Source organism: Theobroma cacao, chromosome 8 (genome assembly GCF_000208745.1).
Source record: "Theobroma cacao cultivar B97-61/B2 chromosome 8, Criollo_cocoa_genome_V2, whole genome shotgun sequence".
NCBI classification, from domain to species: Eukaryota; Viridiplantae; Streptophyta; class Magnoliopsida; order Malvales; family Malvaceae; genus Theobroma; species Theobroma cacao.
The window spans coordinates 7776183-7802999 of record NC_030857.1 but is presented as its reverse complement, the minus strand read 5'-3'; the positions used below and the strand labels follow the sequence as shown (position 1 = coordinate 7802999).

Below are 26817 nucleotides of genomic sequence, written 5' to 3'. Positions count from 1 at the left end.
TGTGGCTTGTTAATTAAGAAGTAAATTCCAACAACGTTATATAAAGATAATACCACTAGTATATCCCAGTTAAAGGAAGGATATATTGAAGGCAATAATACAATACATATTTTGTCAAAATTCTTTTTCACTCATGACCTCCAACAAAAAGGTGATATTAGTATTCAACAAATTCGTTCAAGTGACAATCTAACAGATTTATTCACCAAAGCCTTTTTTACTGTAGTGTTTGAAAAGTTGGAACAAAATATTGGAATGCATCGTTTTAAAGATTTTAAATAATGCAGTCATTAGGGAAGTAAAATACATATTATACTTTTTTTCTTCATCAAGGTTTTTCTCATTAGGTTTTTCTTAGTAAAATTTTTAATAAGGTAGTATTTAAAAACTTGTTCTTGAAAAGAATTATATACTCTTTTTCTTTTAGTTGAATTTTTTCTCGTAAAGTTTTTTCTTAATAAGGTTTTAACGAAACATATTCTTAATACACTGGACATTCAAGGGGGAGTGTTATGAATATATGTATAAATGTCCATTATGTTATGATCCAAAAAATTCAGATAAAGTCAAACAACGCAACAAGCCAGACATAAAAAAGTGTAATCTTATTTGAACTCTTAAATTTGATTAAATATGTCTAGATTTAGATATAACTTAAATTAGATTAAGATTAGGATTTAAGAATTATTAGTCTATAAATAAGTCTCTCACTTCATTTGTAAATATATACCTAAATAAAAATTTTCTTACTTCTATTATAATTGTTCTTGCAATTTATATTTGATTGCAAAACATTTTTTCTATATGATTTAAGCATCATAAAACTACTTAATTCATAGAGAAACATCAGATACATAGAGAAACATCAGAGGGAAAATCTTGGGGATATTTATTGATAGTTTCTCGGAGTTGTTTCTCTTGCTCAAGAAGGTTAGATGGTGGAAGATCGTAGACATCCGCGAACAACTCTGCAAGTGGAGGTTTCTCTGTTTTCTCTGCCACTTGAATAGCTTGCAATAGCTGCGGATATGCAATCAGTAGAAAATTATGAAAGTTGGCATTGAAAAGTGGTTTGAATAAATTAAATAGACAATTTTCTTCTGAACATATACTCGCCTGCTTCTTTATGCTTCTTCGAAGTTCAGCTTCATCTCGTTCAGTCCACCAGCCACTAATTTCAACCCATTTTCTAAATTTATGTACAGGGTTTCTTACCGTTTTCCAGTACTCGATTTCATCAAGAGGACGATACTTGGTCGAATCATCAGATGTGGAATGGTGTCCCACTCTATATGCAAGAGTCTGCATTTATTAAAATCTACAAGTTACAAGTTTAAGCACACAGGTCTAGCTATTAATTTCACTAGGAACGATGATGCCAAGAGTAGGTAGGAATGGTGCAACTTCTCTGGTCTCACATGTGGTTTCTTGTTTGTCAGGTTTGCTTGGTAATTGAATCTTGAGAAAAAATTTGTTATCTCACCCAGAACATTTAGATCATGTATTGGCAATAACCAACATGGCACAGCTGTAGAATCATTTCATGGCTTCATTTTTTTATTTTGGCATTTTGAAGGGAATACGAGATGTGATCGTACCTCAACTAAGACAGGTCCTTGGACATTTATTGCCTTATCGCGAGCAGCATGAATGGCACTATAAACAGCAAGTGCATCAGTTCCATCCACCCGAATGCTTGGGATTCCATAAGCTTTGCCCTTAACCACTATACCGTCACCTGCCAAATATGACTCATTCATTATCAAGCCTATACTTCAAATGAGTCTCAACATCCGGAAGTTACAATCTAGAGATTGAGACATAAATTGGGAACGATCGGGAGTCTGTCAATCATTGATGAGAACATACTTCTAAATTGTTCTGATATAGGTGTACTTATGGCCCAGCCATTGTTACGACAAACAAAAATGACTGGGGCCTCCAGAACTGCTGCAAAGTTCAAACCAGCATGAAAATCACCCTGAAAAGGCAGTACATAATTAATGAGAAAGTGAGAAACAAGTTCTAGCTCATGGAGAAAAACTGAAGACGACCAAGAGATGATTGTTTTAGAAACCTCACTGGTACCACCATCCCCAATAAATGCGACAGCACAGGCATCCTTCTTATCGATCTTAAGAGAATAAGCCATTCCTGCAGCTTGAGGAAGCTGAGTTCTGTCGAGCACATGCACATAATGATAATGCTTAGAGTTTGAAAACCAATGGTTGAGTTTGGTAATGAATTAAGAATTCAAAATTGGGGTATCTAATATCTTACGCAATAGGGGATGAAACAGTGACAAAGTTATGCTTGCTTGACCCGTAATGAATCGGCATCTGCCTACCTTTCCCATCATCAGCCTTGTTTCCAAAGCATTGGTTGGCAAATTCTTGCAGCGTGAAACCACGCCATAATAGAACTCCAGGTTCCCGGTACTGGCATCAAATTAGTAGACTATATTGTTCTTTACAAGTCACAACTCCTCTTATAGAATATGATTAAATGACCATTAAATGAATATATATATATATACACACATTTTGTTTTGCAATTTTTACCTGGGGCAAGACAATATCATCTTTGCTAAGTGCAGCAGCAGATGCTATGTTAATTGCTTCTTCCCCGAATGATGTTATATAGAAGGATATTCTTCCTTGCCTTTGTGCTTCATGGAACAAAGTATCCATCATTTGCAGAGTAACCATGTCACTGTACATTTTTACTGCCAATTCTTTGTTGACCTATCCATATATATAGTATACCGTAAATTCTATGCGTTTGTTCGTACTACTAATATAAAGGTCTCTTCTAGTTTCAAACACTATTAAATATATATATATATATTTTATAATTGAAGAAGATGAGATTCGAACTCTACTTTTAGAGGTAGCTCAATAAGTTTAAAAGTTTAAAGAGAAATATTCAAATGAGATTTTTTTATTGAAATTAAAAAATTTATTAAAATAAAAATAATATAACAATATAATATAAACTCTAAATTAAAGTAAAAAAAACTGTAAAGATTAAAACAATAGTATCTAATTGTTGAATGCTTATTGCAAACCGCAAACGAGGCTTATGACTTTATGAAGATACTAAAATAACAGACTTCTTGTGTATTTTTTGAAAAAAAATTGAAGTTAAAGGAAGAAAGAGAAAATGAGAAAAAAAGAAGTTAAAGGAAGTAGATATTATACATTGAAAAAAATAATTAATTTTATATATAGAAAAAAAATAGCTATTGAAAATCATTAAATGAGTTGATTGAAAATAAGAGAAATAAGTGAGAAAAAAATAACTGTTAGAAATTATTAAATACATATGACTGTTAATTGATTAGAAATAACAGAATATAATTGAGAATTAATAGCATTTTAGAAATAAAAAAGTGATAGAAAATTGAGATTTATTAGGCACATAATTAGAAAAGTAAGAGAACAAATAATTTTATTAATTATTTTTTACTTTTATTTTTTTAATTTTTATATATTTTTAATATAATTAATATAATTAATATAATTATAATTATTATAAAATTATAAATCCTCCCTCAATTTGGAGCCTTCCCAAATTGGGACCTAAAGCCCTTGCTTGGTTGGCTTGACCTAAGGGCCAATTCTGCCTGCTCTTTAAGTAGAAAAGTAATATACCAATTAATGAGTCAAATACTCAAGTGTCAAATACTATTTATCTTAGAATTCCTTGTAAAAAGTATGGATACCTGTTGAAAATCACTACCCCTAATTTGCTCTCCATCATCATCAAGAACTCGATAGCAAGGTATTCTTTTATCAGAACATCCTAAAATGAATTTCATTTCTGAAGTATATGAAACTTTTCCTCCTGGAAAATCCAATGCCTGCCAATAAACAAGAATAAATTAAGTAGTATAGTTTAAATTCCAAAAGCATTTATATACCATCACTTAATTTCTGTGTCTAATTTTGGCTTACAGAACTGCTGCTTCTATTTTGTTGCATATGTTATAGATACTATGTATTTATTTATTTACCTGTCCAGAAGGGGGAATTGCTATACAGCATGTGAGAACAACGGACGAGCTTTTGACCATTCAAGTGAAAAGACATGACCGGCATAATTTCTTAGTCAATTTTTGTTTAGTATCAAATTAAAGAGAAATAAAGGTTAAAATTTTTTGAAGGAATCAAAAAATATATTTCTAAAAGAAGATAAAAAGTATATAATATATACAAAATTTGAAAAATATTAAGATACCACAACCCCATAAATACACAAAGCTTTGCCCCTGTCCCTGGTCCACACTCTTTTTTTTTTTCTAAGTACACTAAAGAAATTTAACTGAAAATTTTTAAATTTGAGAGGTTTAAAAGACTAAAATGTGTCAATAAAAAAAAAGGTGATCTCTCACCTAAATGGCCAAAAAAAGGCGTGGGTTCATATGGGGATACCAAAAGGGAACAGCCCAAACAAGTCAACCAGTCTCAACCATTAACATGTGGTTGAGACTGTTAGGTAAATAAGGTCCACCACATAACATGCAAAACTTGAATTTGCTGAGCACATATAGTAACCCCTTTAAAAATTATATATGTCCTTAATTTGGGAATGATTTTTTTTTTTTTCATTTTCAAAAGTAAAAAACGTAGAAGGTGTGTTTTGAATATAAAAGTAAGTTGTATTTTTTCAGAATAAATAAGAACTAAAATTTTTAATTTTTTTAACAATAAAATATTTTTTATTTCTATATAAAAATGTTATGTTTCCAATTGTGTTTAATTTCAAGTTTTTTCTTACTATCAGAAAAATATGATATCATGTTTTACCATTTTTTTATTTTATATTAACTTTTAAATAATAAAAATAACAATCATATTAAGGAGGCTTAAGTCTATTGTTTCCCGTCTTAAAACGCAATTGATTAGTATTTATTTTAAAGTTCAAAAGAATAAGTGTTTTGTTAATTAATAAAAATTTTTATTAACAATAACAAAATCATAATATAATTAAAATTCAACTAGGAGCAAAATAGTAATCCTCTTAAAAAAAGTTTCACACTTGTATTAGTATAAAGCTTTTTATGTTGAGAATCAAGTAGTCAGATTCGTAGCCCAGCAAAGCCTCAAAAGCTAAGATAAATTATGTTTTAGGTAGACCAAAAATTAGTTTTAATATTGACAAGAGTGGGGCTAGGGAGAGGGAAATCGCCTTGGTGGACCAAAATTTATCCTTCTAATTAACTATGGGAGCAAAAGGACGTATTAAAGCAATTAAAACTATTGACAGGATGCATGTATTCATAATTAAGCAAGCCTACTATCTATTTGTTTAAAATTAAAACACCCTATCAACTTTATCTCGGTTTTGTCAATATATTCATTGATTCCTTGTAAAAACTATATGTCATATAAGTTGAGAATTATTTGATTATAATTGTAATTTCTATTTCTAGATTTTTGTTTGGTTGAAAAGAAAAAGCAAACAATAAAAGGCAAATATCAAACAAACAAAATCTTAATTAATTTCATAAAAGAAATTAGGGTTTTGGATAACCGAACATAACAAATATTTTACTTTTTTAAGTGGCTGTAAAGATTAATTAAGGTTGATGTCAGCCCATCATGCATGGTGAAATATTTTGATCACAGGATAGTAAATTTTTTGCAATTACTGCATTTTAAGGAGAAGAAAACCTATAGTAATGAAGGAGCATTGAACCATGATGAAGTTACTGGTAAGGTAAAGAATCAAACAGTTAAAATGTCTTATTATTTCATAGATATAATTAATTAATTATCAAATTAAGGGAAGCGTAATCACCTGATCATCATCATCATTATCAGTAGCATGTAGAGAATCCAGTTGTTTTCCAGTGACCGTGGATTTGAGACGCCTAACCGAGAAAAGGGTAGCTATAATATTGCATGGAAATGAAGGTAGAATTAAAGTTGAGGAATCAGATTGGAAGGGATGGCTCCAAGAAGAAGCTTGGTTGATGTGAGCAGCAGTACCCCTTAAACCCACCTTTGCCCTGATATGATGAGCGACTACACTCGATCTTCTCCACCAACTTGCCATGATAATATAAAACAAGTTGGTTTCTTTATGTTGGTAAACAGAAATTCTAGCCAAATATTAAAGAAAAATGCTGCTTAGAAGAAGAAGAAGGAGAAGGAGGAGGAGGAGGAGGAGAAGGAGAAGGAGATAACGAGCAATTGATGAAAGGAAAATTTGTGTTCACCAAAGAGAAAACTTGGGGTGGAGAACTTCTTGTCTCACACGGATCATCTTTGTTTTTATTCTCACTCCCTCCCTTAGGTTGGGAAGATATATGTCCATGTCCCTTTTTGCCAGGTGTGACAGGACAATAATTTTGTTAAATTTCAATTAATTTTCAAAATTTCTTCAACACATTTTTTTTTAAAGAAATATCTGTTTTCCCCCGTAAGCTTTACCTTTTTCTGAAAGAAATTTCAACAAGGCATCTCCACTCCATCCTTAACTGTCAAGGACATAAAATTTTTTAGTCTTAAAATAAAGAAAACAAATTTTCGTCCATGTAAGATTATAATCCTGCCTACCTACATCTCACTGCCATAGAGAGTTTTCCTTGTATTGATTAATAGGGTAATTGATAGTTACCTTTCAAAAGAACAACAAAAATATGCTAGTTAATAGCGCCGAATAGTATGGCAGTTTCTTTGACAGAGCACGTTACCTCCATAACTTTCTGTCGTTATTGTTTTGTTACTCTCTCATCACGTGTTTCTAAATTAGGTTATGCATTTGCTTGGGGTAATTTTCAATTAGAGTCTTTTCTTTTTTTAAATGGACCCTATGCATAAGACGTTTCTGACAATAGATCTCTTTATAATTTTAAAGTTCGACAAAGCTTCAACGCTTCTTAATTAACATGTGGATATATGTTTAATTATCTTCATTTTCTTTCAAATTTAAGATGAAAATTTTGTCCCTTTATTACATATAAAGCTATATCAAAATGCTTAACACCCAATTTATCATGAGAAAAGATATATAGACATGATAATGTAATTGTTTCATATAATTCATTCTAACTTTATACTACACTATGATTAGATAAATATTGGCGCAAAAGCATTTAGGATTCTATTTAGTTTTTCTAATTTTAGTTGATCTAGGATTTATTTTCTTTATTCTATTTAGATTACGATTCTTTTCTTATTTTTATTGGGATTTTAATACTTTTAAAGAATTAGTGTTTGATTAGGATAGTTATGTTCTATTTAGGAATAGAACATCTATTTCACTTAAATCTCTTGTTAACTAGTCTAGTTGTATTAGACAACATAAAGTAGAGTTTTATTAAGATGTGGGCATATAATACTATAAATAAGACCTTTACGCTTAGTTATGAGACATTGAAATTGAGTATTAATAAATAATATTTTCTTAAGCAGGAGTGCTTATTTCTCTAAGCTCTTTTTAAAAAATAAGAGGTTTTAGTATCTTTGACCTAGCCAACCAAAGTAACATTTTGGCTATTTTTCACCTTAGTGGGGTTTTCAACCTTACCAAGATTGGTGATTCACCTTAGTGTGGTTTTCAACCTCGCCACGATTGGTGTCTTTCACAACGCTCAGGTGTCTTTATAACGTCCCGGCCTTAGCTTGGTATTAGAGCGGGAGGATCATTGTTCGCTGTGAAGTATAGATTCGCTGTCAGATTTCGATACTCCTTGTTCGAGTAATTCTTTTCTTTTATTGTTTTATAGTTATATCATCATCTTTTTTTCTACATCACCATACAATAAAATGCCACAAAGATGCCAAAATCGTCAAAGAGATGTTTACGAGATCGCGATTGTAGAACTACATCAACAAATTCAAGAATTACAAGAGCAACTCGCAAAACGTGATGCTCAAATAAAAAATAACAGCTCTAGTGATGAAGAAAATGACACCAACCCATTTCATCAATATTCGTCCTTTGATGAAGAAGTACCTATTTATCACCTGAGAACTGCTGTTGCTAGAGATTTGGAAATCAAAGTCGACATTTTTGAGTTTGAAGGAAAACTTCATCCTGATGATTTTCTTGATTGGCTCTACACAGTGAAAAGAGTTTTTAGCTCAAAGATATTCTCGATGAAAAACATGTGAAGCTTGTGGCAATTAAATTGAAGAAGCAAGCTTCTATTTGGTGGGAAAATCTCAAAAGGCTACGATAAAGAGAAAGACGTAACAAAATCATAACATGTGATAAGATGCACCGAGAACTCAAGCGTAAGTTCCTTCCTGAGCATTATCGACAAGAGATTTTTATCAAATTTCATAACTTGAGGCAAAAAACAATGTCGATGGAAGAATATAGAATGGAGTTTGAACAACTTCACATGAAGTGCGATGTCCATGAACCTGAAGAACAAACTGTAGCTCATTATCTTGGGGGTCACAATGTTGAAATTATAGATGTTGTTCAACTACAACCATTTTGGAACTTAAATTATATCATTAGATTAGCATTAAAGGTTGAGAAACAATAATTACAACAAAGCTCAATAAGTTCATCTAAACAAAAAGATTCCTCCTCAAATCATGGGAGACAAAGTTCGACAACCATTCCGCCTTCAAAGGTAAAATCTTTCAAATCTCTAAACTATAAAAAGACTACTTCTACTCATGCTTCTAATGTCAACAAAAAGTGCTTCAAATGCTAAGGATTTGGGCATATTGCTTCTGCTTGTCCAAATCGACGAATTATCTCTTTAGTTGAAGAAAAAGTTATGGAAGAACCTAGCTTATAAGAAGTAAATGATAAGCTAGAAATATTCAACAACAAAGAGATAGAAGAAATTTCTACTAATTATGAAAAAGCTCTTGTTGTTCGTCGTAACCTCAACACTGCTATGATGACTGAAGATGAAAGTTGGCTTCGTCACAACATATTCTATACAAGGTGCACATCCCAAGGGAAGGTTTGCAATGCCATTATTGATAATGGAAGCTGTGAGAATATTGTTGTCAACTACATGGTGGAAAAATTGAAACTTCAAACTGAAGTACATCCTCATTCTTACAAGCTATAATGGTTGAGAAAAAGAAATGAAGTTAAGGTAACGAAGCATTGTTGTGTTCAATTCTCTATTGGAAATAAGTATCAAGATGAAATCTGGTGTGATGTTATCTCAATGGACGTATGCTACTTGTTGTTAAGACGCCCATGGCAATATGATTATTGAGTTCACCATGATGGATACAAGAATACTAGTTCCTTCATCAAAGATGGAGTAAAAATTATGTTGACTCCATTAAAGCTAAAAGACTGACCAAAGAGACAAGAGGAAGATAAAGCACTCATCACTGTGTCTAACTTAAACAAAGCTTATTGTGAGTCAAACCATTTATGTCTCTTATTAGTCTCTAAGGAGAATGAAGTATCTTCACCCTTATCCAAGTATGGTCAAACAAAATTGGTCTACAAAAGTTTGGGAAACTTATTGAGAAGTTTTGTAGACAACCATGCTGTTAACAAGACTATAATCGATTTGAAGAAAGGTTATCATCAAATTAGAATGCAAACTTGGAGATGAATGGAAGACAACCTTCAAAACAATTGATGAATTATTTGAATGATTGGTGTGGACCATGATAGTATGTGGATCCAAACATCTACGAGAAGTCTGTCAAGGCCTACTCGTCAGAGTCAAATTTTTCTGACCCAAGGAGAATAATGCAAGAGCGTCTAGGATTCTATTTAGTTTTTCTAATTTTAGTTGATCTAGGATTTATTTTTTTTATTCTATTTAGATTAGGATTCTTTTCTTATTTTTGTTAGGATTTTAATACTTTTAAAGCATTAGTATTTGATTGGGATAGTTATGTACTATTTAGGAATATAACATTTATTTCATTTAAATTTCTTGTTAACTATTATAGTTGTATTAGACAACATGAAGTAGAGTTTTATTAGGATGTGAGCCGATAATACTATAAATAGGACTCTTAGGCTTAGTTATGAGACATTGAAGTTGAGAGTTAATAAATAATATTTTCTTAAGTAAGAGTGCTTATTTCTCTAGGCTCTTTTTAAAGATTAAGAGGTTTTAGTATCTTTGACCTAGTCAATCAAAGTGGGATTTAGGCTATGTTTCACCTTAGTGGGGTTTTCAACCTTACCAAGATTGGTGATTCACCTTAGTGGGGTTTTCAACCTCGCCATGATTGGTGTCTTTCACAATGCCCCGACATCAAATATAGTCTTGTCAATTAAGTTTTTTTTCTTTTAAGAGAAACTACTCTTTTTAATCCGAAATAAATAATAAATTATCTTAATAGTTTTGCAAGATTATATTCTTAATTTTAAGATTATTCCAGTTTGATGTGAAAAAGTTGTTTAATATTTTATAAATATTAAACACTCGAGTATTTATTACAATAATAAGAACATATATTTTTTTATTTAAAAAGTTGAATTTGAATCCCTTATCTCAAATAAAAAATATTTATTATAACCATAACCGCCTCACCAAGCAGATGTGTCATAGGCCAACTTTGTATCAGACTATGATAGGGTAAAGTTGTCTAAGAGATTAAGTCTTTTGTACTTGTAAGGGAAATGTCTTTCTTTCTAACATCGTAATCGCTTATGGTGACATCTCTAAAAATACTTGTTAAATCTTTAGAGAGAAAGACCCTTTAGGAAAGGAATGTCCTTATCTTAAGCATTGTAATGGCTATTAGTAGAATACGTGTAAAATTTCATAAACTCTTTATAAGGGGTGAGCAGTTGGTAGATTGTTGTGCTACCTCGCTGTAGAAACCCATTTAAAAAAATAATAAAATAAAAAAATATAAAATAAAATAATGAGACAAAAAGAGGAATGGCTGGGCGTACGCCCAACCATCCCTTCCCTCAACCACCACGAATGATGGGGGTTCTGGCTACCAACTCCTTGGTACCAGAACCCCATTATCGGGTTGTCCAAAATTTTGGACAACCTGGTTTTTAAATATTCACAACCTGCAAAAAGAAAGAAGGAACAAAAAAACAAACTAAAAAACGATTCAAAAAAAGGAAAGAGCCAATCTAAAAAATAGATTCAAACCAAAAAAAACCCACAAAAAAAAAACCACAAACCAACCATGAACAAAATCCTAAACTACCAGCAGTCTAACAGCCCTAACCATAATCAACAGCAAATAAGAAATCACAACAAAAAATACAAAAAGAAAAAGAAAATGGGAGAGAATGCAGTGGCTTAGGATTTTTAAGTTCAGATTTGTGATCTTTTTGGAGAGATCCAATTAAGAGAGGCCGACGGAGAGAAAAAGGAGACTCGATTGGGTCACTGGCGGATAAGCAAGAGAAGGAAGAGAGAGGCCGACGGAGAGGGCTTTTAGGCCATCGATTACTAGCCAGAGAGAGGGGAAGCCATCGACTGAAAGGAGAGAGGAAAAAAGGGCGAAAGCAATGCCACACACCAAATCCGACGACGGTGGAGATCTGACCGACGAAAGGGTTGGTTTTAGAGAAAAGAGAGAGCATTTGGCTAGCTAGAGAGAGAAAATAAGAGGGAAAAATAAGATAGGAGAGAAAAAAAGGGTTTATATACTAAGGCTTAGAACCTAAATGGCGTTGTTTAGAAAGGAACCTAGTGGGCCAACAAAACGGGCTTAGGGCGCTCCTTCCTTGGACTGGTCTTCTTAGGTCACTACTTAAGCCCAAGTCAGGTAAAGGTTTTATCTATTTATTTATTTATTTTTTTATATCTGTATGACTTGGGTTGGTCCATTTTGTTTAATTTTAAAATTATTGTATAATGGTGTGAGATTGAGTTCAAATTATTTTGGTATAATATTTTAAAAATTGCTAGGTAATATTTTAGAGTTAGGAAACTAATATAAACATAAAAGTATGTAAATAATAATAACAAAAAGATAATAAATTAAAAATATATTAAAAACTGTATAGTTATAGGAAGAATTTAAATCTAGGAGAATATTTATTGAAAATATACAAACCTTGGTACATGAAACATACATATAAAACAAAAACTAAATGTCTAAATAAAGTATAGTTGTAGCAGTGGATTTAGTAGCTAGAGAAATAAATAAATAATAAAAAGAAGGAAGGATAAATAAAAAAGGGAAAAAGAATAAAAAGACATTGGAGTAGGTAAATGGTTAATAAATAAATAAGTACAATAAAACTATAACAAAGTAAAAGAAAAAGTAAATGTTTGTCAATAAGGGTTAAAATGATGAGGTAAAAATATACTAATTATAATAATAAACTTTATGTCTTAGATTAATATTAATAGTTAATTGAATTTTAATTATTGATAAAAAAATGTGAAGGTAATACCGATGATGGGATATTTGTACGGAACGCGAGAAGTCACAATTCTGAAAGAATTTCCTTAGGTTAGGAATTTCGATTAGGACTCCACTAGTACAATAGAAGGGTCCTAATTCGAAATTCTAATGTTTCCAATTTTAAATAAATGAGAATTATATACACTTAATCACCAATTAATAAAAATATATAAAAAATGAGAAATCAATGGTAATAATAAAATTGTTAATCATAATAATAAAAAATGAATAAAATACATATGTATAAATAATAATAACTATGTATAGTCAAAATACGCGATTTAAAATATAAATAAACAAAGTATAGAAATGGTTGTATAAAAACAATAAATAAATGTGAAATATTTTGTTCATGATAAGTAAGCTCAAAGAAAAGTATTAAATAAGAAACGAACATCGAATTTACCAATATGTCGCGTATCATTGTTACATTGTTAAATGTCATGGCATATAGACATATTCTGTATACGGGCAGAATCCCGAGGATGGGACTTTTTGAAAAAAGCTTGTGAATGCGAGTTTCTCCGGTAAATTCCTTAGGTGAAAAGGTATCCCCGAATCCCACCAGTATGATGGGAGGGTTCGAAGATATATCTTTGATAAAGGGCTTTTGTCCGCATTAGGATTTGCATTCATGAAAACACTATTTTTTTTTTTACTCGCAAACGATTATCCCGATGATGGGATTTACCTTGTAAGCTTGCGAAGGCGAGTTTCTAAGGTATTTCTCTAGGTGAGAGAATACTCCAGGATCCCACCAGTATGATGGGCAGATTCGGAAAGTACGCTTAATAAAAGGTTTTCGTTTGGCATTATCTTGACTTTATGCCATACATTTCACGATTGCATCATGTGTGCGCCAAACCCGTAAAATATTTCGACTTGATTAATGGAATAAAAGACAAATTAAATAAATAACAATTAAGGAAACATAAGAATAAAATTAATGGGTTAGGATAATATATGATTAAATGGTACCGTTCGTGGAACGGGCATCACGGGGGTGCTAACCCTTCCCTGTGGGTAATCGTACTCTTGAACCTAACTCTAAAAAGTACGTAGGTTGGTTTATCGTTCTTTTGACGATTCCTAAGTTAATTTAGGATTTCGTCGAATAAAACAAACTTATTAGGTGGCCAATCACACATAGGTAAAAAAAAAGAGATTGGTGGTGACTCCAAGATATTTAATTTTCGTCCGCGTCTAGCGATCGGGTTCGATGGACCCGCACGTTACGACACTCACTAGCAAAGGTATGTTTGTAGCGAATCATCAAAGGTTGACCCTATGGCCCGACATGGCATATCTTGGTCCTTTTGTACTCAATTTTCATATTAATAAAACATTTTTCCTTTTTATGGCTCAGTGATTGCATATATGGCATTTGGTATGCCCTATGATTTTGATGTGCATTGTCTTAGTCTGATTTGTTGCTATTATTAATGTTTGATCAAATAAAACCAAGTATTATCTGGCTTGTGTGGAAGCGTCCACTCAAGCACCACACGGACTATCGTAAACTTAGGAAAAAAAGCATAGTTTGTGACAATTGGTACTAGACTACGGGCGAGATGTGTTGATCTAAAGAGTAAAAATGGTGACCACACGGAGTTCACTAAAGGACCAGTAGAGGATTGATGAGCTAAAAGTCGTAGTGGCCGTAGTAAAAGCTTAGATAGTTTCGCGTGAGCCAATAGATAAAATTGAGACAATCCAGTGAGAATTGTATGAGATGATTGATACCCTGAGTGATGAGACTAGGGGTGTTTTGAGCACTCACTAAGGCGAGATTGAAGAATTAAAAGCTTAGGTAAATCATTTAGTTATTACTGCAAGTAATGCTAATAAAAATTTAGAAGATCAAGGTAGAAGGCTTAAAGTGCCGAAACCCAAGCGATATGAAAAGGTCAGAAATGCTAAGGAGTTTGAGAACTTTTTTGATATGGAGCAGTATTTTCGAGTGTTGCGCACGGAGTCAGAAGAGGATAAAGTGGTGATGGCTTCAATGTATCTTGTTGGGGACGTGAAGTTATAGTGGTGTTCCAAATTCATTGATGGTGAGTGACACATTAACACTTGGGCAAACCTCAAGCAAGAAATGAAGAACTAGTTTTTTCTTGAGAATGTTGAATATATGGTGCGACGAAAGTTGTAGAAGTTGTCATAAATGGGATCAGTGCGGGAGTTCGTACGAAATTTCTCTACTTTAATGTTAGTTATCAAAGATATGACTGAAAAAAGATAGACTGTTTAATTTCCTGGAGGGTTTGAAACCATAAGTGAGGACGAAGTTACAACGACAAAAAGTACAGGATGTGACTTCAGCGATGGCGGTTACCGAGCGCCTTATTGATTATAGTGAAAACTCTAACAAAAGGAATGACCCTCCATCCAGGACCAATAGCTTTAGCTTAAACAGCGAGGTAAAATTTTTTAGAGTGAGCAAACCCTCGAGTGGAGGAGTTGATAAAAGACCACCTGCTCGAGACTCACCCCAATCGAGAACAAACAAGCCATGGCACTTCAAGCAATGACTTCTGATATCTTGTTTTGTATGCAAAGAACCACATCTAGTAGCGAATTATCCTCACTGAGTAGCTTTCAATGCGATATGAACTGCCAATGTTGAAACACTCCCACCCCACACCACAATCGAAGAAGTCAAGGAAGAGCCAATATGAATGGGTTCTATTCATTTCCTTAGTGCCTTACAAGCGCAATTTGAAAAGATGGAGAAGGGACCTCAACGAGGTCTAATGTATATAAAGGTGTTGTTGAATGAGAACAGTACCAAAGCCATGCTCGACATGAGAGCCTTAAACACTTTCATCACTTAAAAAAGGCAAAAGGATGGGATTTTAGAGTTAAGAAAGACTTTGGGTAGATGAAAGTAGTTAACTCCCTAGCTTCAGCTATCATGGGAAATGCCAAAGACATAAAGGTTAAGATTGGCTCTTGGGAAGGAAAGATGAACCTAACTGTAACCACTATAGATGAGTTTGATTTTGTCTTGGGTTTGGATTTTATGATGAAAACACAAGCCATCCTTTTTCCTGCTACAAGTTGTTTAATGTTTTTTGGAGAATAACCATGTGTGGTATCGACTACAATTGTACTTAAGAGCAGAAAGAAGATTATATCAGTTATACAGTTTAAGAAATGAATCAAGAAAGGTGAGCCCTTTTACATGGTCATGCCCATCAAAAAGGTGAAGATAACACGAATCCAATACACGAAGAAGTGAAACTGATTTTAGAAGAATTTCAAGATATGAAGCCAGAACAACTACCTAGGATCCTACCACCTCGACGAGTTGTTGATCACAAGATATAATTACTTCCAAAAGTCAAGTCGCCTACAAAAGGGCCATATAGGATGGCTCTCTAGGAGTTAACGGAGCTAAGCAAATAATTAAACTAGCTTATTCAAGTCAGATTTATCTGACCATCAAAGGCACCTTTTGAAGCCTTAGTACTTTTTCAGAAAAAACAGGATGGGAGTTTATGATTGTGCGTGGATTACTAGGCTTTGAACAAAGTCACAGTTAAAAATCAATATCTTATCCTTCTTATAGTAGATCTCTTTGACCAGTTGAGTGGTGTAAAGCACTTCTCCAAATTAGATTTAAAATTGAGATACCATCAAGTAAAAGTGGTTGAGGGAGATGAACTAAAATTCACCTGTGTAACGCAGTATGACGCATTTTAATTTCTTGTTATACCTTTTGAACTAACCAATGCTCCTAATACCTTTTGCACATTGATGAATCAGGTGTTCCATGATTTTCTAGACAAACTCATGGTAATTTACTTGGATGATCTTGTAGTGTACAATTTGACCTTAGAGGAGCATCAACGACATTTACGGCAAGTCTTTCAAAGGTTAAGCGACAATCAATTATATGTAAAAAGGGAAAAATGTACATTCGCCAAACCTTAATTCAATTCCTTGGCCACATAATTGAGTAGGGCTACATCCAGATAGACATGCAGAAGGTGAAGGTAATCAAAGAATAGGCCAACCTTAAGAATACAACTGAGCTTCGTTTGTTCTTAGGGCAAGCCAATTATTATCGGAGATTTGTGGAAAGATATTCAAAAAGGACAGTAGCACTGATAAAATTGCTAAGAACGGATAGAAGTGGAGTTAGGCACTGCAATACCAAGAAGCCTTCAATGGTTTAAAAGACACGATGGTGACAGATCCTGTTTTGTCACTTCTCGATATTGCAAAGCCCTTCGAGGTACAAACGGATGCTTCAGACTTTGCCTTTAGAGTAGTATTGTTGCAAGAGAGGCACTCGCTTGCATTCGAAGCTCAAAAGTTGAATGAAGTTAAAAGGAGATACACAGCACAAGAGAAAGAACTATTAGTAGTGATTCACTGTTTACGGGTCTTACGACACTATTTGCTAGGATCACAATTCGTGGTTAAGACCGACAACATAGCCATAAGTCACTTCCTCACACAACCAAAACTTACCACCAAGTAAGCGAGATGGCAAAAGTTTCTAGCCGAGTTTGATTTCTCCTTTGAGCATAAAATTGGAAAAGCAAATCATATGGCAGATGCCCTCAATAGAAAGGTCGAATTCGCAACTCTAAGGATGATCGCACCAATGACAACTAATAAAGTGACCACAAATATTGATAACCTTATGATATAAAGTTATTTAAGCTTAATTTTGCTAATAAATTAGCGTAGTTCTTGTAGTAATGCATAAAAATTAGTAAATTTTATTTAATTATTTTAAATTAGTTAATTTAGGTGAGTCAATCTAATCTTAGCTAATTTTATGCTTAAATTGGTATTAATATGATTAAGATAGGTTGTTACTGATTTATTTGTGCTTTTGTAGGTATTTGATGAAAGAAGAATTTTAGTGGAAGAAAAAAAGCAATTTCAAGGTGTAGACTTGCACTGTATATATTTTGATATTTTGGTCATAACTCTCTCTAAAAAGCTTCAAATGAAGCAATTCTAGACCATTGGAAAGATAAGAAAAAAAGCTACAACTTTCATGTTTAACACTTTATCCAACTCGACTTGGAAAGTAGTCAAAAATCTTATCGAAGTTAACAAACTATAGTAGTCCTAGAGTAATTACAATTCCTATTAATTAATTGGGCAAGGCTATGACCCTCATAGTCTGATGAGGAAATCCTGATTAGAATTGATTTCTTTCTTTACCCAACTTGGCCTAACTTCGAAACCTATAAAAATAATTTTTCGAAAGACTTCTAAAAAAAAAAGAAGGAGACACCAGATTGATAGTTGAGATTCAAGCCACAAAATTATTGAAAAATAAGTCTCATCGAAGCTGAAAAGAAATTGAAGGATTCAAGAAGATTTGGAGATCAAGAGTTTAACTCTTGGAGTTTCTTTATTCTTTATTTTTCTTGGTTTAAACTTCAATGTTTAAACTTGTTTTGATGATAATGTATGTCTTGATAAGGAATTAAATTGTTTATCTAAGATTATGATTGACCTCAATATGTAGTTTGATTTATTCATCTCTCTTTTGCTTATATTTGATGGATTTAAGTTGTTTATTTTATTTTGTTCTTAATGTTTCTAGTTGCCTAATCACTAATTAGTTTGAATTGGAAACCTAGGTTAAACCTTGACGAAGGAGATTTAGGTAGATCTTGAATAGAACAACGTATGATCGAATGCACTTAGTTGATTAAGTGGTTTGACTTGCATATAGGGTAGACATACACTTATAAGCCATACGTAGCCAGGATTAGAGCACAAATTTAATGAATCTTTCTTCAATTTAATTTGCATAGACATATAGTAAATTAATTGAGAGAGGTATTTTTATAAAAAAACTCGACAGAGACTTATAAATAATTTAGGACTCTAGGTTAGCAACTTAATCCATTAAACTGAGTTAAGAGAGAGAAATAATAATCAGATAAAGTATTGAGGGATATCATAATCTTAGGTCTGGTATTTAAGTGAGTTTTATTTACTATTTAATTTTAGTTTCATTTTATTAGTTTTAATTTTTTTTTATTTTAATTGTTTAGATAAAATTAAGGTGTTATAAATTTAGTAGTTAACAGTAGGAATTAAACAATTCTCTATGGGAATGATACTCTACTTTATTACTATATTACTTGTTAACGATACATGCACTTGCGTGAAAAATCAACAACATATATCTGTAATCTTATTGAGGAAAATTTGAATCGAGATCCTCAAGCAATGGCCATTGGGAAGTTGGTGGAGAGTGAAAAGTTAAAATACTTTTGGGTGGAAAATGGACTCCTATTAACAAAGGACCATGCATATTTGTTCTAAGAGCGAGAGAGCTTAGGCAAAAATTAATGCGAAAATGTCATGGCACTCTTTGGGCAAGACATCCAAGTCAGCAGCGGACTGTTGTACTCCTGAAACAGGGTTACTATTGGCCTCAGATGCGGGATGTGATGGATTATACGAAGACGTGCCTCGTTTGCCAGTAAGATAAAGTAGACAAACAAAGACTGACGAGAATGCTCGAACCTCTACTAGTGCCAACCAAATCATAGGTGTCACGACCCGAAACTCCCCTCAAGCCCGTGACAACACCCGTGGTGCCCCGATGGGTACTCATCTCCCGAAATGCTAATCGGAACCCCGCAAGGCTTAATATTAGTTTCTCATTTTTTTCGGTGAGTAACCGTTGCCAAATTTTATGTTCTAAAGGATTTTGAGCTATTTCCAACTTAAAACTGATAAAATAAAAATTTTTGTCTCACAAGGGTATTTTGGTCATTTTCCACTGAAAATTTCGAAACCAGTTAAAAATGTAGTAAACAAGTACCAATCTCATAATTCACAATTAAAAATAAGTTTAGGCATCTAAAACCTTTATTTAAAATGAAATTATAATTATTTGAATATAATAAGAAGATAAAACAAAATATTCAATAAACTATTTTATTCTCTTATAAACAGAAATTTTGGAATTATGCGTGAATACTTTTTGTAACATAAAAACAAAATAAATTCATTCATATTGTAGTACAATAAACTATTAAATTTACAATATCAAGTGGGCCCATAATAACTAGAATTAAAGAAGTTGTGAACCTACAGTTTGGAAGACGCAATCCAATGGAAATCCCCGATGGAACCAAATATCTACAACCTACTCTGATCCTGAAATGGGTGGAAAGGAGGGTGGTGAGATTATAAAATCCTAGTGAGTAAACAAACACCATTTAAATCAGCTAAAGTCAAGTAAAAGGAGACAATTAAAATATCTCATCATTTTAAGTATTTCACAATTTGAAAATTCATCCCAACCAATGCAAACAGTTGTATTTCATTTAATTTCTCATTAGGGCTTATGACTTTCATAAATATTTGGCTCATGCCATCAAATAGTACTCAATGACACCTTGATCAGAGGTGTACACTTGAGCTTGCCAAGGCTGTTAAAAATTTCGTATACACGTAAAACATATTTTTAGTTTGAGAAAACACAGCCGTTCATTGGCGTTGGCTGAGTTTCCCTTCACGTGGTGGTTTGGTGTGAAGTGAACCCTAAGCTTTACCCCAGGAGATACCCTACGCGCCTCTCCGTTTGAGGTAAGAATATAATGGAGTTTACCGTGCCCCTCTAAAAGGCTGGTCCACAGAAACCCATTATTGCAGTGATTAATTAATATATATAATCCACCATACAATAAAGTTCAATAATATGATATGGCAATTATTGTAATTCACAGTCTTTCAAGGCTAAATACACATTTCATACATTTCAACACAAATACTAATTCAGTCATTCATGCAAATACTGTCATAAGCCATTCAATTCAAATCATAAATTTAATTCATAACAAGTGGTCTCCAATTACTCTATTTTTCAAAATCATCATTCAATTTTAAAACAATTTATAACATCTTTTCATGTAGACACATTTTGTTTGTAAAACTCAAGATTTACCATTTAATTTCATTTTCATGAAATTTCATCAAAATCGATTAAAAACATACTTTAGATAATAAAAATGATGATAAGGTTACTCACAGTACTAGGAGTTCGATATACTGTTATTCTCGGTCTTTGTACACAATCTCTCTACCCTTGTTAGAGGGCTCACCACCTATACATCATACGTGACACAAATTTCAATAAATTGTGTCAATTTATCATAAACTATTTCAGGCTCTCTAAATCTAAATGAATGCATGCCATGGGATGCAAAATGTCTGATTAATCACCTAAATGTGATATTCGACCTAAATCACACTATAATCGACCTAATCGGCTAAAATCTCCAATTTAACTCCAAATCAATTCTTCTCACTTTCTACACTCCAATTATACCTAAATTACCTCAGTGATTGTGAATGAAATTTAATTTATCAGTCCCAAGTCAATAATCACACATGTCTACACATTAGGTAAAAATTCATATTTTCACACCAAAATTTCCCATTTAATTTCTAGCCTCACCAAACATCAAATATCATCCAAATATCATGAAATATAATCAATTTCAGCCACAATATCCTCCCTAGAAAATTAAGCCAATAATGGTGATGGGGGAAAATGAATTCTTTTCTTATTGTTTATTTCTAAATATGCTAAACTAACTAAAAACACTAACATAACTTAAAATCAAATCAATCTAACTTCATACTCTCTCCATACCCATTTGGGCAGCCATGAATTCACCATGAAAACATGAAATTTCAACATGGAAAATAAGGAGAAAAGCATGGGAAAGGTAGATCACAAGTCAAAATCAAGAAATTTTACCTTTGATTGCTTGATTCCTTGAAATCTCACACTTTTTCTTTAATTTTCCCACCTAGGTTTCTTGTTTTTCTTTTCCTCTCTTTGTTCTTGCTATGGCCAGCCACATGAAGAGAAAATAAGCTGATTTTTGCTGATTTTAAAGCTAAAAAAAATAAATGGATATTAACTGGACACATGTCACCATCCCATTGGTCCATTTTTAATTTCTTAACTATTAAGCTTTCTCTCTCCACCACTTAAATTCCTTCAATTATCCATGATAATATTGGATAAACTCCATGTGCTAGATAAGTGTCGGGTGTGTAAAATTACAATTTTGCCCCTGAGGTGATAAAATTACCATTTTACCCCTATGCTCTGAAAATACCGAGATTACAATTTTTTTTCACTTCTTAACCTCAAATTATACTCCAATGAGTCAAATGTGATCAATTTTGATCAAAAACTTCTTCCAATATTCCAATTTTATCCTCAAGTGGCAAAATTACCATTTTACCCCTAGATAGTGAAAATTTCGGTTTGACTCCAAATTGATCCTCGAACTCCTAATCACCATATTAAGCCATTCTGGGACTTTAATATTCTTAATTTCATCTTAAATTCTCTATTTGATCTAGTTAGAGGCTTAAATCAACTTTGTTGTACCTTTAGGTACAATACCGACTTTTGTAAATTTTTCGAGACTCTCCTAGCATGTAGACATGTTATCCATCACATGTATGTCATGACAAGTATTTTATAGAGTCAGGCTTAACACCTTCTCCCCTACTTGGATCAACCATTTGATCCTTCTTCATGACTGATTTCGACATCCGGCTGAATATTAATATTTTAATATTATTTTATTAATAAAATATTATTCTATTCTAAAAATTTTATCTTGTCTCCTTGGTTGCCAAAGTTCCTTATTATATCTCAATTGACCTCCGAATCACCCTTTTATCTCTCAAATTCTCCTCTGATAAAATATTATTATTTTATTGTTATTTACTTACGTGCGAAATATTTTATCATAAATTATTCCTTTCATCTTTTATCACTTTTAAACATTTTAATTGATCTCAATTTGCATTCGATCAACTTTATTAATCACTGTTTCAAAGTATGGGGCATTTCAATGGGAAAGTATTTCTTTAGACTTTATTGTAGGACTTCCTAAAGTAGGAGATATGACAGCGATCTTGGTAGTGGTGGATCGTTTCTCCTAGTACACGATGTCCATTCTAGTGCAGAAGTTTGGCTCCGCAGAAGAAACAGCTCACACGATTTTTAAACATGTGCTAAAATATTGGGGTGTTCCTAAGAGCATTATTAGAGATAGAGATCCAAGGTTTGCAAGCTTTTTCTGAAAAGAGCTTTTCAAGCTATTAGGGTTAGAACTCAACATATCTTCCAGTTATCACTTGCAAACATATGGTCAGACATAACACTTTAATGGGTTGTTGGAAGAATACTTGCGACACTTTGTATAGGCAAACCAGAATAACTGGCTCAACCTACTAGATGTGGCTCGACTATATTTCAACTTATAGAAGAGCTCAACCACCAATAGAATCCTTTTTGAGGTCGTCACCAAACAACAACCTAAACTTTCTTATACCTCAGTGGAATCATATAGCAGGAAGAGTCAATGGGCATTCAACTTTGCTAAGGAGTGGAGACAAAACATCGAAATCGCTAGAGCCTATTTAGAGAAAGCCTCCAGCCACATGATGAAGCGGGCAGATAGAGGTCAAAGGGAGAAACACTTTAAAGTGAGAGACTTGGTGCTGGTGAAGTTGGTACTCAAACAACTTCGATTCCTAAGAAAGAGAGATCGAAGACTTGTACGAAAATATAAAGGTCTAATATCGGTTGTAGCCAAGGTGGGGAAGACTTCCTACATGATTGATCTACCCAAGTAGATAAAAGTACACCCCGTGTTTCACATTTGCAATCTGAAGTCGTTCCATGCAGATCCGACAGATGCAAGCAAAAGTCGAGCCATAAGAGTCGCCATCAGCACCAAGCCACCATCACAACACCGAGTGGAAGCGATTTTGGTAAGAAAGACGACGATAATCAACCAACGACTAACACAGGAATACCCAGTGAAATGGGAAGGTTTGGGGCTAAATGAGATCACTTGGGAGAAAAAAGTCGATCTCCGCGCCTTTTAATAGAAGATTAAAGAATTCCAAGCCAACCAGTCAACAAGAACGTCAACAGACTGAGTGGGGGAAGATGTCATGAGCCAACCTTATATCGAACTATGATAAGGTAGAGTTGTTTAAGAGATTGAGTCTTTTATACTTGTAAGGGAAATGTCCCTCTTTCAAATATTGTAATGGCTTGTGGTGATATCTCTAAAAATACTTGTTAGGACTTTAGGAGGAAAAACCCTTTAAAAAAGGAATGTCCTCATCTCAGGCTTTGTAATGGCTATTGGTAGAATATATGTAAAATCTCGTAAACTCTTTATAAGGGGTGAGCAGTCTACGGATTGTTAAGCTACTTCACTGATAAAGATATATTTGTAGCGAATCATCTAGGGTTGCCTCTATGGTTCGAGGATGGTGGGTTTTGGTCCCTTTGTACTCAATTTTCATATTAATAAACATTTTTCCTTTTTATGGCTCAATGGTTGCATAAATGGCATTCGGTATGCCCTATGATTTTAATGTGCATTATCTTATCTAATTTGTTGCTATTATTGATGTTTGATTAGATATAACCGAGTATTGGCTGGCTTGCATGAAAGCGTCCATTCAAGCATCGTACGGACTATCGCATATTTAGGTGAAGTAGCGTAGTTCTTGACACAATGCCTATCATGAGATTACTATTGGAGAACCAGATTTTTAAAGTGTAAATGGTAATATATTCAACAAAAAAGAAGAAAAACAATTTCATATGCAAAGCCATTAATTCAAGCACAATATATTTTGGTAACTCACTATTGATAGTAATGTTTTCTATTCATAATCAAAAAACAAGCAACCGCTCAAGAATTTTTAATGAAATGAGATAAACTTGTTTTAGTAAATCAATAAGAGACATATCAGCTTAATTAATTTGAAGATTTATAATTATATTTCATTTGTAGATCAAGAGAATGCTTCACATAATTGACATAAGGCTTAAATTTTATGTTTTTTTATTTTAATCGAAGAGATGTGCTCTTAAGAAACGTGACCATATGGTAAGTACCATCCGTGTTGCTCTAATAATTTAATTTTGCATGTGCAATTAATAATTAATAAATTGCCAACCTCCATGCCTAATTAATTACTATCCCAACCCCTAGCTGAATATAGCTTGCAAAATTCTATAACAAGAAAAAAGAAAAAGAAAAATTTAGCTTGCAAATTAACAATCCCCCATACCTTTGCCAACTAATAAGTATGTATCCCAAGCTTTTTAATTGATTATTTTATCATGGAGAAGGAGGCAAATATCATGCGTTCTTAGATTTCTTTTATTTGTTTCCAAATTGGATTTGATAAGTAAAAGTAATTAATTTGACATTTTTGTGTGTCATTGTGTCCGTGAATAAAGAAGTCTGCTATTTCAAAAAGTTGGATTCAAATCTTTTATTTTTTAAATAAAAAAATAATTCTTTAATGTATATGTTGATCATATATAAAAATGCAAAATACATGGGTAAAAATATTAGATTTATGGAAAGTAATACCCAATCTGCAATTGGCACACAAATTGGAAATAAATATTTTTGATTAAATACCCAAATAAGCTCTTAAACTATGTAAAAAAAAAATCAACCAAGCTCTTATCCTTTTATTACGTTCAAATGAGTTTCTAAATTTTTATTTTAAGTCAAATAAGTCATTCTCTCTTACCATTGATTAACTTCCGTCGATCAACAGTACATGTGACACTTTTATACCACATCATTTGTCACGTGGTAAGTTGACGTGGCATTTTGATGATGTCACTACCACATAACAGATCATGTGACATTAAATGTTGTTAATTAAGATTTATTTTTTTGTTTTAAATCCTTAACCAATCATTTTTGGATATGTGTATGGGTAAACGATAAACATGCAAATCTTTATCAATAACATTTAATGCCACGTCATTTGTCACATGACAGTGACATCATCAAAATGCCACATCAACCTGTCACATATACTATTGACTAACGAAAATTAGTTAATTGTTAAAGAAAGGGGCTTATTTGATCTGAAACAAAAGTTCAAGGACTTATTTAAATGCAATAAAAGAATAAAGATTGAATTGACTTTTTTTGACATAATTCAAAATTTTATTTGAGTATTTAGACAATATCTTTCTTTGGAAACATGAGAAGCAAGGGCTAGCTCATTGATAAGTGAGTGTATTTTTTTATGTAGAGATAATTTGAATAGTAGGATATAAACTTGAAATCCTAAAGTCAAACAGCCTAGTAAAACCAAGTACTTGTTTGGTTTGGTTTTTTTTTTTTAATTTATCTATATTTTAAAAGTAAAAGTCAGGTCAAATAGGATTTTTAAGAAGCTTTTAAAAAAATAAATTTTTAAAAAAAATTAAAAAAAAAAGTTTAAAGAAAAGCTCCAAAGAAGAGCTTTCTCTTCTCTTATTTTAAAAATATATCAGTTTTTCAGAAAATATCTCTCACTCAATCAATCTCCCTCTCCTCTTCTTCTTTTTGCAAATCACCGTTTTTCAACGCAAATCACGACCTATCTCTCCTCTATCTCTCTCAATAAAGATTATTAAAAAAACAGAAAACCTAGTACCAGAATAACAAAATCCAATATTTTTTTGTTTTTACAAAAATTAAAAGAAAAGAAGACTCACAATTCAAAGCTGCATTCAAATACTATTTAAAGGTTTTCTCTTTTCTTTATCAAACAAGATTTTAATGTCAAATACATCGTTTTCTTTGTTCTTTTCTTTTTTTGAAAAATTGAAGCATTATGGTTCGATTTCTTGTTAGATCGATAAAAATCTAATACTATTAATACTATTTTAAGAGTTGTTTCATTTCTTTATGATTTTTTTTTATTTTAATATCTGAAATCGTATATAAACTTAAAGCAGAGTTATTTCGATTTGGTTTATTAGGTGATTAAAGATGATATAAATACTCTTTATGGTAATTTTAACCAAAACTAAGACTTATATAATTTATTTTGTTAAACAACTTATCAAATAATTTTAATTTAATTTTAAAAATTATTATTTTTAATAAAAGCTTCATAATAACTTTTAAAGTTGAAAAAAAATACACCAAATAGGCTTTTAATATATATATATATATATTTAACATTAAACTTTTGTAGCCAGACAGAAGTGATTTCTATCCCAACATCGAAGAAAGAGGAGAACTAGCTGAGTTAGCAAGCCATAAGCAAAGTGATTGACACTGCTAAAATCAATGGTTTGGTCTACCTATGCGGCATGCACTGGCGAAAATGAGGCAAAATAATTATACACATTCTTCAAAATAACCCATTACTATATTTGGGAAAGAGAGGAAGAGCAATCAAGTTACAGCTATTTCCTTTTTCTTTTAGATTAAACATTCTTTAAGCGACTCAATGTAAATTTTCTCACCTTCCAACAATGTGCAAAATGCCCAATAATTTAGAAGATTTCATTAGCTATTGCTGCTTAGATGATTTTGCAACCAAATTGCCGTACCTTCCGCCTCAATTCTATGTCTATGGGTGTCCCACAGCCTCAATGAACATTGGCTGCCTACCTCCTTGC

General features: G+C 32.5%; 1 protein-coding gene and 1 long non-coding RNA gene across 2 annotated transcripts; both read right to left on the bottom strand.

The window, feature by feature from the left end:
* LOC18592465 (2-oxoisovalerate dehydrogenase subunit alpha 1, mitochondrial) lies at positions 726 to 6265 on the bottom strand. The gene is made up of 9 exons (XM_018126354.1): positions 5803 to 6265; positions 3725 to 3862; positions 2562 to 2744; positions 2281 to 2438; positions 2078 to 2177; positions 1870 to 1981; positions 1599 to 1738; positions 1117 to 1302; positions 726 to 1020 (listed from the first exon to the last, which is right to left on the bottom strand). The coding sequence occupies exons 1-9, from the start codon at positions 6058 to 6060 to the stop codon at positions 847 to 849; spliced, it is 1449 nt and encodes a 482-aa protein (XP_017981843.1). The 5' UTR covers positions 6061 to 6265; the 3' UTR covers positions 726 to 846.
* Positions 19243 to 21141, bottom strand: LOC108663072. The gene is made up of 3 exons (XR_001928992.1): positions 21100 to 21141; positions 20365 to 20440; positions 19243 to 19490 (listed from the first exon to the last, which is right to left on the bottom strand). It is a non-coding gene; the product is annotated as an uncharacterized LOC108663072 (long non-coding RNA).

What these genes read in the sequence shown, in the direction of transcription:
- LOC18592465 (XM_018126354.1), bottom strand. Translation starts at nt 6,060, where the DNA reads ATGGCAAGTTGGTGGAGAAGATCGAGTGTAGTCGCTCATCATATCAGG. An exon ending in ATGATATTGTCTTGCCCCAG is followed by an intron (nt 2,439 to 2,561) that starts GTAAAAATTGCA and finishes ATTTGATGCCAG; the next exon opens with TACCGGGAACCTGGAGTTCT. An exon ending in GGGATGGTGGTACCAGTGAG is followed by an intron (nt 1,982 to 2,077) that starts GTTTCTAAAACA and finishes CTGCCTTTTCAG; the next exon opens with GGTGATTTTCATGCTGGTTT.